The sequence below is a fragment of the Peromyscus eremicus genome, chromosome 5 (assembly GCF_949786415.1).
Source record: "Peromyscus eremicus chromosome 5, PerEre_H2_v1, whole genome shotgun sequence".
In the NCBI taxonomy this organism is placed as follows: domain Eukaryota; kingdom Metazoa; phylum Chordata; class Mammalia; order Rodentia; family Cricetidae; genus Peromyscus; species Peromyscus eremicus.
The window spans coordinates 32,532,572-32,549,938 of record NC_081420.1 but is presented as its reverse complement, the minus strand read 5'-3'; the positions used below and the strand labels follow the sequence as shown (position 1 = coordinate 32,549,938).

At 40.6% G+C, this 17,367-nt stretch overlaps 1 protein-coding gene across 1 annotated transcript in view; it reads left to right on the top strand.

Moving 5' to 3' along the window:
- Positions 1–16,575, top strand: part of LOC131910409 (type-1 angiotensin II receptor A) — a 46,462-nt gene extending 29,887 nt beyond the window's left edge. The window contains exon 3 of the mRNA XM_059262339.1: positions 14,592–16,575. Coding sequence (XP_059118322.1) covers positions 14,636–15,715 — 1,080 coding nt within the window. The 5' untranslated portion in view covers positions 14,592–14,635 and the 3' untranslated portion in view covers positions 15,716–16,575. The remainder of the gene's footprint in view (positions 1–14,591) is intronic.
- Positions 16,576–17,367: the final 792 nt, after the last annotated feature.

Genomic DNA, 17,367 nt, shown 5'->3' with positions numbered 1-17,367 from the left:
AGAAAAATATATATTTTTTTAACTGAGGGAAATAGTCACCCAGGAATTGCAAATGGAAGGGTAAACAAAATTATCTCCAAGGAAGAAGTTACACAAGGAAGTTAGTTGCCATCTAAGAACGTGGTTACCCCCTGTGCGTCTGTCTTAAAGTCAACTCTAGATATTTGCTTCTCAGCGTCAGATGCTCTACCACGCTACTGTAGTCATGGCTGCCAAGATGACCAGGGTGGAAGTGAAGCCTGGATAATTCAACAGAGGGCCTGCTTATTACCCAATGCTTAAGTATGTCTGTAACTTGTAGTTAAGATGCAGGCAATGGTCTAATCATACACGGGAAGTCTCCTAGGTCATAACGCAGTCCAAGAGGTAAAGGTGTGGTCAACAAAGGATTAACAGTGGATACATGGTTGAGGTAAAGTTCCAATGACTTTATCTGTCCGGAAATCAGGGCCACTAGACTCACACACTGAAGACAATGGGAATTGTGTTTCGTTGTTAATTAAGGCCAGGAACTAGAAAATTTAGCTTATTTGTGACCAAAGAATAGGCTTTCTGCCCCTTTTCTTAGTTAGGGTTTCTATTGCTGGAGTGAAACACCATGACCAAAAAACAAGTTGGGAAGGAAAGGGTTTATTTGACTTCCCTTCCACTGTTCATCATCAAGGGAAGTCTGGACAGGAACTCAATCAGGACAGGCACCTGGAGGCAGTAACCTGATGCAGAGGCCATGGAGGGGTGCTGTTTACTGGCTTGCTCCACATGGCTTGTTCACCCCACAATGGGCTGGGCCCTCCCCCATCAATCACTAATTAAGAAAATGCTCTACAGGCCCGCCCACAGCCTGATTGTCTGGAGGCATTTTCTCAATTGAGGTTCCTTCCTCTTAGATGACTGTGGTTTGTATCAAGTTGTCATAAATGTAGCCAGTATCTAGCCTCCTTGAAGCTGAAAGGAGGCTATTTTGGTGAAAAGCTGGATGAGGGAGATGAGATACTAGAAACGCTGATACCATGTATCCCAAAAAGCAGTTCTTTGGGTTACATTCTGCTCTGACTAGAGTATTTAAGTTGGGTTGGAGAGATTACTCATCCATTAAAGGCTAGACTCACAACCAGAATGTCACTAGAACATTAGGTACCCCCAAACCAATCTAATTAAATTGTTCCATACAAGCTGCTTTATAAATGAGCTCACAGTCTAAAGAAGAAAGATCTCATAGTATCCTAATAGACAGGAAATGACCAAGCCATTATATTTTCAATGATTTTCTTCATATTTCAAATGAGTAGGCCAGTATAAGTTCACAGTTTGGGACAACTCAATAAACCATCCGATTCAAATAAACTATTTTTATTACATATTTTATAACTCTTTTTAAAAAGATTTATGTTTTCATTATGTATACATCTGTGTGAGCATATGGCACATGTGTGCAGGTGTCCACGGGGGGCCAGCCAGGGTCCTGCATCCCCTGGCGTTAAAGTTGCAGGAAGTTTGAGCTGTCTGGCCTGGGTGCTTGGAACTGAGCTCCTGATTCTTGGAAAAGCAGGCAGCAGCTCTTGACTGCTGAGCTATCACTCCAGCCCCCTCTATTCTGTAATTCTGACTTTGGAAAGCAATAATCTTCCTGTGTGTCCCTCCACCCTAGCAATGCTTTGGGGAACAGCTCTTGCTGAGCATTTGCCATCAATCCATTGGCTTATAGAAATCAGCACTAAGAAATTTACAGTTTCTATTTAAAAATCCTCCCATACTTTTTTCTTAATATCCTATTTGATGGACTCTGCATTTCCCTTATTTCCTTAAGCACTTTGAATGCTTGGGAAAAATCTGCACTGAGTTGTGCCATGCTTTCCAGGTCCTCAGCTAGAAACTGTATCTGTTTTGGAATTTGTAAACTGTGTCTTTCTTGGAATTTGCCTTCATTTAGGTTCTGTAATGTTTTCAGTTCAGCCCTGCGAAGGGGAACATCCTTTGGAGGCTTCAATGTCTGGATGTGAACTTCTGCTTGGTCATAGGACACTCATTCAATGTGGGAGAGTTTTTAAACCCAGTTCAGAGGTTCACTTTTCAACTTGTCCCCTTATCTGTAGACACACTGGCTTGGGTCCCCCCACTCAGACTTCGGCTGGTCTAAATCATTGTACAAATGCTTATCAATACATCACTGTTGTTTCCAAGGATGCTCTCTTGGCTTCCCTGAACAATCTTTCACATATTTAATGTTAGTCCGTGTGGACCGGTGGAGCTGAAGGAGAGGCTGACCTCAGCTTGCAAAGAAGTTGGATTTGAAAAATCTGCTTGGAAATTGATCCGCTAGAACGCAAACTGTTCCCAGTTCATTTCAGTGTGAATGCTGTTGATGGTTTCTGGGGAGCCAGTACAATTTTAGACACTCTAAACATGGGATTAATGGAACCAACTGATTTGTGTGATGTCAAAGTAGGGTCAATAGAGCAAAGAGGGAGGAGAGGACCATTTCCTCCTAGCCCTGGCAGCTAGGGCTCCCCAGAGACTTGTATGCATTAAATAAATCCCTTCCTGCTGGTTTTTAGTGTCTTTTTTTTTTTAAAACACACTCTCATGTACCTCAGGCTGGCCTCTAGTGACGCTGAGGTAGGCTGTGGACTTCTTATCTTCTTGCCTCCACCTCCTGAGTGCTAGGATTATACTGTAACACTGTGCAAGAAGAGCAAAGAGGTAAACTGATTAATCCTTGTTAAGATATGAATGACTGCTAGCCAAAACAATTTTTATGCAGTAATTAACTTTCATAAAGAATTATCTAGAAATTATACTGCTACGCAGGCATAAGTTCAAAAAGTATAATAAGATTAGTGGAAAAGTCAATAAAACATAAGGAAGTCCTTCTGAGAAAAAAAAAATAGCTCTCCCCCAAAGCAGAGCCCTAGGTCGTACATGTTAATCCTTCTTTTAACTGTTGACTGTCCTCTAAGCCCATTTCTAGAGCTTTCTGCCTGCTTTGTTTTCTTGCCCAAAAGTTTGGTTTGACCCTGGTGTTTTCTGTGAGTGAGGAGCAGGGTGACTTGATTCCATGAGCCTGCCAGAAATCAGTATGCATGCCTTAGACTCAGCCACCTACTCACATACTATCCACTTGTTCAGTAGCTAGGAAGACATTACCACGCTTAGAGTAGTGGAGGAAGATGGCATCTTTTTTGAAACCAGCTTTGGGTTGTACTTTCCATGTCTCTGTAACACACTGGTTCAAAGGATGGCAAGGGGACAGCATAGCTGCCTGTCCTGAAGATTTAAAACAGCATATGAACAAGAGGAAGGTGGAGGTGGTGGGTTCGTGGAAGCCTCTTAAGTGAAAGCTATTTCTTCACAGTAAGCATAACTATTCCATAGATTTAGTTTTTAAAGTTTTCTTAAATTCTTTGTAATACACAGTTTAGCTTAGTCTCAAGAATGGATCAGGGTTGAACCTCCGGCTCTGGGTGGGGAGGCAGGACTTTCTAAGCTGTCCAAAAGACTGTATAAAGACACAGCATCACCTCTCCCATGAGCTAACAAAAATGGGCCTAATTATCTGGACAGGAAAACATCCCTCAAAAATCTGTCTGTTCCAGTACTCTACTCCCTGGGGACTCTGCCCACCCAAATGGCTGACCCAACTTTTCTCCTTCCTGTGGACCTTCTCAGCACCCACTTCTAGCCCATTTGCATTCCCTTGTGTTAGTTGCCAATACCTGGTGGCGTCCTTTACCTGTGAACCAGCTGGCCATGCCAGCCTGGGAATCACGTAGGTGATCCACATTCTCCTTCCCATCCTCCACTGCAGATTCCTCAGTCTCATCCCCAGCCCTGTAGCAGACCATCTCCTGGGCCTGTCCTCCCTCTCTGCCTCTATTCCCTAAAGATATCACCAAACATCAAGGCAGACTCAGCTTTCCTACTGCCCGTGGACCCTCTCAGCACCCCCTTCTAGCCCATTCCAGCTCCTCTGTGTCAGCTGCCAATAGCTAAAAACACTGTCTCCCTGGAAACTCAATAGCCACACTGGTTTAGAAACCAGTTAGGTGATCTTCACTCTCCTTCTGAGCCTCCACTGCAGATTCCCCAGTCCCATTCAGAGCCCTGTAGGAGGCCACTTGCAGAGACCTGTCTTCCCTCTCTACCAGTGTTCCTGGGGACTCTGCCAAACCTTGCAGTGGACCCAGCTTTCCTCCTCCCTGTGGGCTCTCCCATTCCTCCTTCTAGCCCATTCCCATTTCTTTGAATCATCTAAGGATACCTAGAAACATAATCTACATGGGACTCCCAGTGGCCATACCCAGCAGGGAGTCAGAAGCACTCTCTACCAGGCAACCCATAGCCACAACACTTTCCTAAGATCCAGAGAGGGCAACAGAAACCACGGAACCAAACCTCACCCAATAAAGACAAGACCAGATAGCAACACCCCAAATCACCTCAATCGTCCCAACCCTAGATGCCTAAACATCAACCCCCAAACCAGAATCATTAACCCGAGACTGTCTCCACCAGTACCCAGCAACCCTATTGCAGTAGGTCCAGAGAAATGTGATATAGCTGAGGCACAAGGACTTCAAAATAGCAACTATAAAAATGTACAATGATCTTAAAAAGGATGTTAATAAATACCTTAATGAAATCTATGAGAACACAGTCAAACAAAATGAAAAACAAAAACAAAAACACAGTTCAAAACTTGAAAGTAGAAATAGACTCACTAAAGAAAACCCAAACTGAGGTAAAACTGGAAATGAAAAGTTTAGGAAGTCAAACATAAACCTCATAGGTAAGCCTCCAACAGAGTGCAAGACACCGAAGAGAGGATGTCAGGCGTTGAAGACAAGATAGAAGAAACGGATGCCTTGGCCAAAGAAACATCCAGGAAATCTGGGACGCTATGAATAGACCAAATCTAAGAATACCAGGAATAGAGGAAGAAGAAAAGACCAGGGTCAAAGACACAGAAAATATTTTCAACAAAATCATAGAAGAAACTTTCCCTAACCCAAAGGAGCTGCCTATCAAGGTACAAGAAGCAAGCAGAACACCAAATAGACTCTACCAGAAGAGAAGAGCCTGTGTGTTTCAGAATCCCAAAGAAACACAATACACCTGAAGACATGCTAAGATGAGTGGAAAAATTACCCCTGAATGAAGTGTGCAGCTCAGAAGCCCCTCCTCTGGGAGGGCAGACTCTCCCTGCTAAACCCACACACCGAGGTTTAACTTGAACTCATAGTGTTCCCATTTTCCTCTTTCTGGCTCCTGTTTCAGACACTAGTCACAGCCCTACTACGATGCTCGCCTGGCTCTTCTGTGTATTCTTTCTCTAATGCCCTTCACTCCAGGAAGCTCTCCCAGATTCCCTTGCTGGTCCTTCCTGCTTCTTTTGACTCCATCTCAACAAACAACGTTCCATCCTTGTCTCTCTAGGTTCCCTCTTCCAGAAGCTTCCAAGGTCCCTAGCTTGTCTGCGCAGTAGTTTTTCTCTCACATTCTAATAAAATTGCCGTCTAGGTTCCTTCTCAGTCTGTTTTTAAATTTGAGAGTAAGAACCTGCAGAGGGGACGCTGTGTTCCCTGATAACACGCTCTCATTCAGGAGTCATTTATCATCTGCCCCCTGGAATACTGCAGGGCTTACAGTAGTAAACAAGATGACTCAGAACAGGCCTCTCCTCAAGCAGCTGGCAGACCAGTGGGGAAAGCAAATATGTCAAGATGATTAAAGTGTCAAGATCTACATCCAAAGTTCCACAGCTACTAGAGCAGTTGGGAAGGCGTCACAGAGAATGTGACATGCAGAGCAGACCATGTTTGTGCGTGGACTCCAAGGAAAGGGTTTAGGGTGCCTAAGCTCGGTGAAAGGGACAAGGAAATGAAAGGAGAATGCTGGGCCGTCTTTTAGGACAAAGGAGTCTTTCTTGGAAGCCAGTGTCCTGGAAATTTGATGGCCACCAAATGCTGCCCTGAGCCAGTGGGGTTCTTGTTCTGTGAACTGGAAGAAAGAAACTCCCAGATGACACAGGATGAGTTTTAGAGAGTTTATTATAGATCCCCAGATGGGGGTGTGTTGGAATATTCCTATATTCCTAGTATCGGGCAAAGAGACACAGGCACAAGGTGGAAGTAACTAGGCAAGGCACTTTACTTTTGAAAAAGTTCTTAACAACCCAAAGCAAGTGATGGAGCACACGGGGTGGGGGCGGGAGTGGGAATGGAGTGGTTTACTTGGTGTTTATCCCATCACAGGGTGGTGACTCTGTGTCACCCCCTTGGTGGGAGCTTGACCTAATAAACTGACACAATTGGATAACTCAGAACTGGAGCAAAGGGGAAGGGTGGGAGAGAGTCAAGTCTCAGGAATGCCTGGTATCCAGGGCTTGGGCAAACAGACAAATACACAAGAATCTCTCAAGATGGGAGAGGTGGACAGAGAATAGGAGCCCTTGGTGGGCTAGCCATCTTTAATAGGAAAAACAAAACAAAACCCCTCACATTTCTCACAAGTTGTTACTGGACTTAGGGGTCACAGTCTGTGCCTCAGCGAGCCAAGTTCAGCCATTTTCCTCAATGAGTCCATTTAAGGAGCCAATTTATAAGTAAAGCAGCAAAAAAGATTCATTTAATGTGGCCACAGAGACAAAGAGATCCGGCGGCCCTTCTTCAGGGTCCTGACTGGAAGGAAGAAGTTAATAGAAAAAATGGGATATGTTTATGTCAAGGTATGGTCCCATGCCCACCACTGTCTCAGCTCCAGGTCTCTCCCGTGAGGTCTCTGACCAGTCATAAGTTTCTCTCCAGGACAAGAGTTCCTTTCAGGGCTTCAGCTATTTCCTCTCACAGCAGGAGATTCCTGAGAGAAATTGTCATTTCTTCAACTCCATTTTTGCAATAGTCTGATAGCCAAAGAGGGAAGCATAAAGCACCTCTTTGGAATACATTCATTCCTACCAGGAAGGCCAGTTCCAGGAGCTGAGGAAGGAGGAGAGGGCACGGCTGTTTGAATGAGCGTGGAGGTCAGCCACGTGACAGACAAATCATTCTGTGTTGAAAGTGGAAAGAGGGGCCTTCAGAGAAAGGCTAAGGAAGTCCTGAGCACTGGGTAAAGTTTACTTGAGTTCTGGCTAGCATCCAAAAGAAAGAAGAGCAGAAAAAGCAAAATTCTGCCTCTGAGTCAGGGCCCAGAAAGATAGGCAGATCTAACAGAACCCCAGGACTCTCCTGGGCTGCTCGGGGGGGTGGGGGGGAGTGGGGGGGTGGAGGGCATCCTGGGAAGAAAACTTACATTCTCTCATTAAGGGATAAAAGTTCCTCCTGTGTCTTATGGCTTCCAGTGGATCTGCGTTCCTAAGGGTGGTCCTGCTTTCTGGATTTAACAAGATGACTGGCCTGCCCTGCCCACTCTTTTGTTTTGATACAGCTTGGAATGCTAGGCCTCTACCAGGCCAGGGAAACCACTATCCCTAATTGGCTTCCACAGGGCCCTAACCAAGGCTACTGTTAACAATAATGAGGATGGAAACTAAATCTTCAGATAGGGACTTTACCTACGGAGGAAGGCAAAAGGCCCACTTAAAAACCTGTCTTTGATTTTTCCTGGAGAAATGTGAACAGATACCTATGCTACTTGGACATCAATAACAGATCGAGTTCATCATGGTGGACCAATGATCTTGTTGGGCTTAGTACAGGAGTGTGGGTCACAGGTTGCTGACAGGAGCACGGTGACCCCCAAACAGCTGTGCCATTGCTGTGTGAGTGATGAGGTCATGAAAGTGGCACCATGAAGCCCCGTTGTCATTAACTGCCACTACTCAGGGACCTTCCACAGTGGGACAGGCAGGAGAAAGCAGTGGCGGAGTACCAGATGAGGGTCCTGGTATCCTTTTCTTTTCCTGTCATGGAGTCCTAACACCATTGCTGTGCTGTAGTCTCAGCCATCGCTGAGTCACTGTACTGTTCTGCTTGGTCCATTGCCATGACTACTGGGGCAGAGGTTCTCTCTGTGCCAAGACAGTTTTGAGATGTCTGTTTCATGCATCAGGGAAAAAGCCACAGTGTAATAGGAATCTTTCCTGTCTCATATTCATTCTCTCTCTCTCTCTCTCTCTCTGAAATTTTTCTGATGAGCTGATAGGAAAAAAGTATACATTTTCAGAATCATGTAAGTGAACAGTTGAGTAATTATGTAAAACCTAGGAGGGAATATTTTCAGGAATCTCTACAGAATTCCTTCCCAAGCACCCGGTCATTCTTGAAATCCCAAAGAATCATTTTTAGCTCCAGCACTCTGTAAAGATAATTGTGTCTTGTTGGTAAACCATGCCTACTTTCTGCATTTGGCATTCTTACTCTACAAATGGTTACCTGTAGCTAAAGTTTTTCTGGTTCTGTTCAGCTCCTGTGGCCCTGAGGCAGGCCACTTGGACCCAAGTAACCACACAGAGACTTATATTACTTATAAACTGTATGGCCGTGGGAGGCTTCTTGCTATCTAGTTCTTATATCTCAAATTTACCCATTTCTATAAATCTATACCTTGCCAGTGGCTCATGGCTTACCAGTATCTTACATCTTGTTTCTCCTGGCGGCGGCTGGCTGCATCTCCTGACTCAGCCTTCCACTCCCTAGAATCCTCCTCTTTGCTTATCCCGCCTATACTTCCTGCCTGGCTACTGGCCAATCCGCATTTTATTTATCAATCAATCAGAGCAACACATTCACAACATACAGAAAGACATCCCCAGCAGTTACCTCATAGGTAAACCTTGAATGATCTAGTGGAAATCAACATCCAGACAGCTGAAAGTTAAATAATAAACAGTTTTACCCTAAATATGGTGAAGAGCCATAGAAAGAACACTGTCCCCCATGACCTCAGAGGATAATGGGATGTGGGTGCCACTTGTGCGTGGATTCAAGTTTGTGTGTCCCTGAACAAGTGATTGGACAGAGTCACATGAATAGTAGTAAACTAAGTGAGAGACACTATTGGAAGGTTGTAATTCCAAAGGAACAAGTGAGCAGGGTCAGAGAAAGAGTTTAGAAGCTCAGTGGTCATGCTGTATAGAAGATAGGGACTTTTTTTTTTGTCAAATTTCATGGGCATTTTGGCTCATGGACATAGCTTGGGTTTTTTCTCCCATGCTCTCTGTAACATGTAGCTCTATGCACAACTTCCAAACAGTCTCCTTTGCTTCTTCTCCATCAGGGGTATGCATTTTACTATTGTAATGAGTCATAGATCACCTTCAGACACTCTAGTGCAATAGTTCTCAACCTGTGGGTTGTGCCCCCTTTGGAAGGTCAAATGACCCTTTCACACGGATTGTCTAAGACCATTGGAAAACACAGATAATTACATCACAGTATGAACACAAATATCCATAACAGTAGTAAAATTACAGTTATGAATTAGCAATGAAAATAATTTTATGGTTTTAAATCACCACAACATGAAGAACTGTATTAAAGGATCTCAGCATTAAGAAGGTTGAGAACCCATTCTCTAGTGTGTCTCTGGAGAGCTTCTGCCTGCTCCAGCAGCTCCAGCTAGATCTAGTAGCTGAAGGGATGAACATGTTCACTCTTCCTCTTTCCTAATAGATTGTTCTTGAATGCTAATTTCGGAGCTTTTGTGCAAAGCCTTCAAGATCTTATTCTCTGTCCCGCTCTTACCTTACCTGCTGGTCATATTGAACATTCCTTCCTACCCTATCTTAAGTCTACTGATACAATAAGCAAAAGGCAGCTATTTTGACTATTACTAAGGGAGGATACTAATAATTTTTATCCCCAAGATTGTGAAATTAAATAAATTGTTTAATGAATAAGATCCAGATGTGACATTCCTGTGAGGTTAAAGATTAATTAATTGAGTTACATTGGAAACAACTTTCAAGCTACTCTGAGTAATTAATGTCATGCTTTATTTAACTTAGTAGCAATATTTTCTGAAATTGAGTTTCTTTACCTGCAGACGTACTCACACAGACCCATACTTCTTCTCACTGTAACTGGGGAACACATACATGGTCTTTTTTTTTTTAGGTTCTTAGTTTCATAGATGAAGCATTTATTTATAGTGTTCTATTATTAATTAAAAACGGGAAAGTCAGATATTGAGGTAAAAACCTGATTGATCCAAAAAGTGGTGGAGGAACGATCAGCTGATCCTGCCTCTCCATTCTTTCCAGATCAAAAAGACTGAATCTTTCCGAGCCCCTCCCTATATCTTTCTGTGCCCCGTATCTGGGTCCTTCAAAACCTCTATGGTTAATTCTGGTCAGCTAATCACTGACTCTGCCCTCTTATTCAAGGTACACTTAAAGCAAACAAATATCCAACAACATTTCCCCCTTTTTGTCTAGATAAAAAGGAAAGGTTTTAACTCTAACGTAGTAAAATGATACACACTAAGAACAGTTATCAGGTATATTCTAAATAAAAAAGAAAGGTTTTAACTTTAACAAAGTAAAACTATATACAATAAGAACAATTGTCAAGAAAGAATTACATTCACAATATGCAGTCCGTTTATATTTGGCAATTTTGGAGAAAATACTCTATTATCTATCCTATCTTGGTGAGTGCAAAGTCTTGTACCTAATTCACTTTGTATCATAACTTGTATTACCAACCTAGAAATATATTTTAAGACCTTAAAACATCTTCGTAACAAACAACTTAAGCTTTTATGTCTCTCAACCTTATACATTTTACATCTCTTTTGTGAGTTTCTTTTCTGAATTTGGTAACTAGGAAAACTGTAACTATAGCTATCTAGTCTTCAACTCTTTCATAGAGCTGAGAAGGATATATTACCTGAGTAAACAGGAAGTACAGAGCAAACAACTTCCAAAACTATAGAAACAACAGAGACAGCTGGCTGCCTGAACAGTTACCCAAGATTCCTCTGCAACACTGGGGAATCCATCTTTGGTATACAGGCCTAGAATATCTGACAGACTTTTCTGTGAAGCAGAAATTTTTGGAGGACCATCCTACCTTGTCTTTGCAAAGTTCAGTAGTCATCTTCTTTTGTGTCCTGCTTGTCTAATTTGGATAGCTTACTGTCAGCAGTTAAGGCAAGAGCAGTTTCTTGACCAGTGGTTAACTTTGCCACAATGAAAGCAGACTCCATATGAAGGTTCTTCAATGCCCATCATCCCTTTTTGAAGTAAATTGGTGCTGCCAGGAGCAGACATGTCTCACTGTCATAAAAAGCCTTATGCTATTAAAACATCTTAAATACCATATTCTGTAGGTCTCTGAAGTGTTTGAAGACCATCTATCTAAAAATGTATATCTTTATTTGACCTTGAAAACCTATCTAACATGGTCACAAATTTGGTTGTTTTAGATGACTAAATACTAACCTACATTTCTTTTCTTTTCTTTTTGGTATTTTAAGACAAGCTTTCTCTGTGTAGTTTTGGTGCCTGTCCTGTATCTCATTCCGTAGAACAGGCTGGCCTCAAACTCACAGAGATCTTCCTGGCTCTGCCTCCTGAGTGCTGGGATTAAAGGCATGCACCACCATGCCTGGCTAGGTGTCATGTTCTTAAAATTACTTCCTGTTGTCTGGAGGTGATGGCATCTGAGGAAACTCTGAGAAAATTGAGATAATGGTCAAGTCCTGGGAGAGATAGCTGTTGTTCAGTCTCTGTGTGATGGGAAACTGCAGAACATATCTGAAATCCTGACTGACATAGTCTATGAGGCTGGATCATCTTAGCTAACCACTCTGAGGTTGTCCTGAACAGTTTGTAGTCCAGAGTTGATCTTTGGGTGGTGTTTGTCAGGTTAGTGCATTACTACAATCCAGGTGGATTCATCATTGTAGGCCTCCAACATCCTTTTGGAGACTTCAAAGGTCACTGTTAGGAATGGTCATGGTTCACTGCAGAAAACTTAAATATTTTAAATATCACATGCAGCAGATCTCTGAGATGTTAAAGGACTATAATTTGTTAAGTACATCTAGTGACACAAACTTAGTTCCCAGTACCTGCTTCAGAATAAGCTCAAAATCACATACAGGAAGCTAAATGAAGCTTATTTCTAGAATTAGTTAGTACTCTATATGACCATTAATACCACATCAAAAAATTTAAATATATATTATAATCTTCAATATTTTGAGATAATATTTATACCTTAAGAAAAGTTTAAAGCATCAAAATAAAACCAGAGGATTATGAGATTAGTGGCAATAGAATAGTCCCTTAATTTTAGTTTTACTTCTGTCTCATACCAGGTCACTCTTCTGACATGAAACAGAGATTTTGGATTTTCTTTAACAAGAATGCTTGGGTTTATAGAAGGAAAGAGCCACATTCCAGCTCCAAAGCCTGATTTAACTTTTAATTGAATTGGAACTAGAAAGAGACCATTTGCTTTATATGTCTGTAAAGAACATCAGAAACAAACGTTTGGGAAGGTTTAAATTTTATCCTATTTGAAGTGTGCTTTACCATTAATCTAATTTACTCTTTTTCTTTGGACATTTTCTCTGGATGATTCTCCCTTATTCTTGAGATGTCTCACTTGTCCAGTGGTCTTCAGATTCCTTAATTGGATGCTTTTATTCTTCTGGAAAGACAAAAACAAAACTCTGCCCCAACCCTAACTTTGGGAGTTCCCCACTCCATTTTTTTTTTTTGGCAGGTTATATCTGATCAAATGAAAGTCATTTCTTAGTCTTATAAGTTAGTTTAGAATGAATGGCCATGCTTTTTTGATGAACTAACACCTCTCCTAATCAAGATGTCTGTCCTATTTGAATCTAATCTTTATCAATATTGATCACATCCAAAGCTTTTCTTCTCCTGTGGAAGCAAAATCAAAACCTCTTCCCCATTGTTACACATATTCTGCTTTCTATTCTGAGGTCAACACATCTTTAAAATATATTAGTTGATTTAATTCAGTAGTTTTGTTTTTTTACTATCCAGTCTCTCTCCACAGCTATCATTTCTATCTCATTAGTATTTAAAAAATTTAAAGTTAATAAAACATTGTGTAATCTGTCTATGGGGGTTTTTATTATCCCTTTCTGTTTATTAAACATACATTTTAGAGTGAGAATAGATCTTTCTATAACTATTTGTCCTATAAGATTGTGTGGTATACCTATAATATGCTTTATGTTGTAATATGCAAAAAAAAACCCTGTCTCATTTTACTAGAGACATATGCTGGAGCATTGTCAATCTTAATTTGTAGTTATTCCCATAATGGCCATAACTTCTAATAAATGCATAATTACAGAATCAGCCTTGTCAGAACTTAAGGAAGTTGCCCATTAAAATTCTGAATATGTATCTATGGTATGGTGCACTTACTTCAATTTTCAAACTCAACAAAATCAAACACATTTATTTTCCAAATTTCATTTCTTTAAGTACCCTTAGGGTTACTTCCTGCAGGTAGTGGAGTGTGTTTATACAAAGAACAAGTAGGACATTTCATTATAATTTCCTTGGCTTGTTGCCAAGTGGCAGAAAAATCTTTCTTCAAACCTTTGCTATTAACATGGTGTTTCTTATGAAATTCTGAGGCTTCTAGCACATTTACTATCAATAAATGATCAATTTCATCATTACGTTGTACTAGAGGGCCTGGTAGACCTATATAGGATCTGATATGTGTTGTATATGAGGGATAATTTCTATTTCTGATTATTTATTGTAATTGAATAAGTAACAAAGTTAATTCTGAATCATCTGGAATAAGTTTAGTAATTTCAATATGGAAAACAACTCTTTCTGCATATTGAGAGTCAGTAACTATTTTAAGAGATTCTGGAAAATCTAATAATACCATGAGAATAGCATATAATTCTGACTTTTGAGGGGATCATAAGGGGTTTAAGGCACTTTACTCGTTTTTCCTGACTTAAAACCTGCCTTTCCTGATTTATTTACATCAGTATAGAATCTAGCGGCTCTAGAAACTGGTGTTCTTTATACAATGTGAAGAAGTATCCAATTAGTTCTTTTTATAAACTGAAGTCTCTTGCTTTGGGGTTATTTGTTGCTAATCTTTCCCAAGAAATTACTGCAAGCTCTTTGCCAATGTTAATTTTCTGCTCATAATGAGGTAAATTCAGCATTAGTAAAGGGTACCACAATTTCTGCTGGGTCTAATACTGTTAATTGTTGAAGTCTCAATTTTCCTTTTGTAATCCATTCAGGAACTTTTCTATATAGGTCTTTAATTTTTCACTCTGTTTGTGTGGTAAAAATATCCATTTTGGTGAGTCTATATCCTATCAAGTTAACAATTTGTATCAAGAATCAAAGGGTTAATTATGGTTATGGTTATGAAGAAGAGGTCTGTCATTCTATGACCTTCAAGCTTTCTGTCTAATTGGCCACTTAACACTACCTAAGCATACACTCTAGAAATTAAGTGGACTATCATAGACTTTATCAATTCATGGGGTTTCTTCAGAAAATATGATCTAATATCTTTTCCAAAGAGTTAAGTTTTACAACTATATTTGTGGTTGAGAATGAAAATTGCTTATTTACAACTGGAACTTAACTTAACTTTTTATGTTCTTTGGATTTTTGTTTTCTCCAGGAGCATTTTGAATAGTGTCTGAGAAAGCAACTCAGAAAAGCAAAATGATCCTCAACTCTTCTACTGAAGATGGTATTAAAAGAATCCAAGATGACTGCCCCAAGGCTGGCAGGCACAATTACATATTTGTCATGATCCCTACTCTCTACAGCATCATCTTTGTGGTTGGAATATTTGGAAACAGCTTGGTGGTGATTGTCATTTACTTTTACATGAAGCTGAAGACGGTGGCCAGTGTTTTTCTTCTGAATCTCGCCCTGGCTGACTTATGCTTTTTGCTGACTTTGCCACTGTGGGCTGTCTATACCGCTATGGAATACCGCTGGCCCTTTGGCAATCACCTTTGTAAGATCGCATCAGCCAGTGTCAGTTTCAACCTTTATGCCAGCGTGTTCCTGCTCACCTGTCTCAGCATCGATCGCTACCTGGCCATTGTCCACCCAATGAAGTCTCGCCTCCGCCGCACAATGCTGGTGGCCAAAGTCACCTGCATCATCATCTGGCTGCTGGCTGGCTTGGCCAGTTTGCCAGCTGTTATCCACCGAAATGTGTATTTCATCGAGAACACCAATATCACAGTTTGTGCTTTTCATTATGAATCTCAGAACTCAACCCTCCCCATAGGGCTGGGCCTGACTAAGAACATTCTGGGCTTCATGTTCCCTTTTCTGATCATTCTCACCAGCTATACTCTAATTTGGAAAGCCCTAAAGAAGGCTTATGAAATCCAGAAGAACAAGCCAAGAAATGACGACATTTTTAGGATAATTATGGCGATTGTGCTTTTCTTTTTCTTTTCCTGGGTTCCCCACCAAATATTCACTTTTCTGGATGTCCTGATTCAGCTGGGTGTCATCCGCGACTGTAAAATCTCTGACATCGTGGACACTGCCATGCCCATCACTATCTGCATAGCTTATTTTAACAACTGCCTGAACCCTCTGTTTTATGGCTTTCTGGGGAAAAAATTTAAGAAGTATTTTCTCCAGCTCCTGAAATACATTCCCCCAAAGGCCAAGTCCCACTCAAGCCTGTCTACAAAAATGAGCACTCTTTCCTACCGCCCTTCGGATAACATGAGCTCATCGGCCAAAAAGCCTGCGTCCTGTTTCGAGGTGGAGTGACAGGTCCAGAGTCTGCTGGTGAATTAGTGTCCTGACAGAAGCCAGGGCAGCATCCAACAAGACAGCACACCACCAAAGGAACATTCACCCCTGCCTCAGGATCTAAGCAGAAGATGCATTGAGTGGACTGCAGATGTGTTCTAGAACTGTGAAAGAAAGGTTTGACAAGAAACCAAGCAGAGCCACTCCTTGCCACGTCTTGCATTAATAGATGATGGCTGCCCAAAGGAAGAGTCAGGAACTGGACGGATTTGTGGGTCTGGAAAACATTTTCTGGCAGAAATGCAGTCTCCTCCATCCCCTCTTGCTATGTTCCTTCTGATTTCCACATGAAGGTATGCAGAACATGTTAAATATTTAGACAAGTAACAAGAGGCGAGAGGTCAAGACTATTTGTTCTGCTCAGTTTCCAAAGGGCCAAGAACCTTTTTTTGTCCCTTTGGTCATTAGTAATGGCAATCCACTTGTCCCTGTTACTACACATATTGTGCAAAGATTTGCTAAGCTGGAGTCATCAAGTTTCAGGACCCCTTTGTAAAATTCAGCTAGTGTCTTACAAATGTCCACTGCCCCCAAACAATGCCAGCTAGTGGTGTATTTATGTAGCAGTGTTACTAAAGTCGCACATCAAAGTCAAACTGCTTGTAGTAACCATGACTTCCTAGGTACATCAGCTTTATTTCACATTTAAAAATTGTATACAGTTGGTGGTGAATAGACTATATATCATAAAATCTGCCTTGCTCTCTAAAAAAGTATATATTCTCTACATATATGTACACCTATATCTCTAAACTGTCATTTGATGAAAATCTGGCGATGTCGTTTACCTCAAAATAAAGTAATTTTATTGTAATGTATCTGATTTTCATTATTTAAAATAGAAGCTCATCTATTTTTACAATGACATGGATGTGAGTATAAATGTATTTTTTATTTTGTTTGATCTGATTGATGGTTTAATATGGTAAATATAGGTTTTATATCCCACTGTTAAAAAGATCAAGAAGGAACCGTTTGTTCTGCTGAGCAGTGTGGGACAGATACACCATTTTGAATTTTTTGAAGTTTTTCATACAACAACAAAAAATTTTTATTGCTTATAACATTAAATTAATACATTGTTTTACTCATAAGTTTTTGAATAATCGGATGCCTCTAGTTATCTGCATGGTCATTGCAGGAAATTTAGAAGCTCTAGAAAGCACAAAATAATAGTCATATTTAGTTCTTCAATACAAAAAAGTTCATTTCATTATTTTAGGCCTCATACATCTATGGTTTTACTCATCATATATACATACATATGTAAATTATGATGTTGGAGTCATAATGTAGATGCAATCCTGCATACAGGTTTGTTCCTCATTGTCATTGCATAGTAATTAATATCCCATTAACTATATTTCCTCAGACTTTTATACTGTTTTAATATATTTTAATACTATTTTTAATGTTAATATTAATGTTAATGTTTAATAATATTTTAATACTGTTACAAGATGCAAGCACACCTCATATAATCAGGGCATTACCAAATTGGAATGTTTACCATTTTTCTAAAAAAAAAATTGTTGGTGTCAAAAATTGCATTGCACTGATTATTCAGGTACTTGAATCTGATGAACCCCTCACACTCCAAGAGGTAGTAG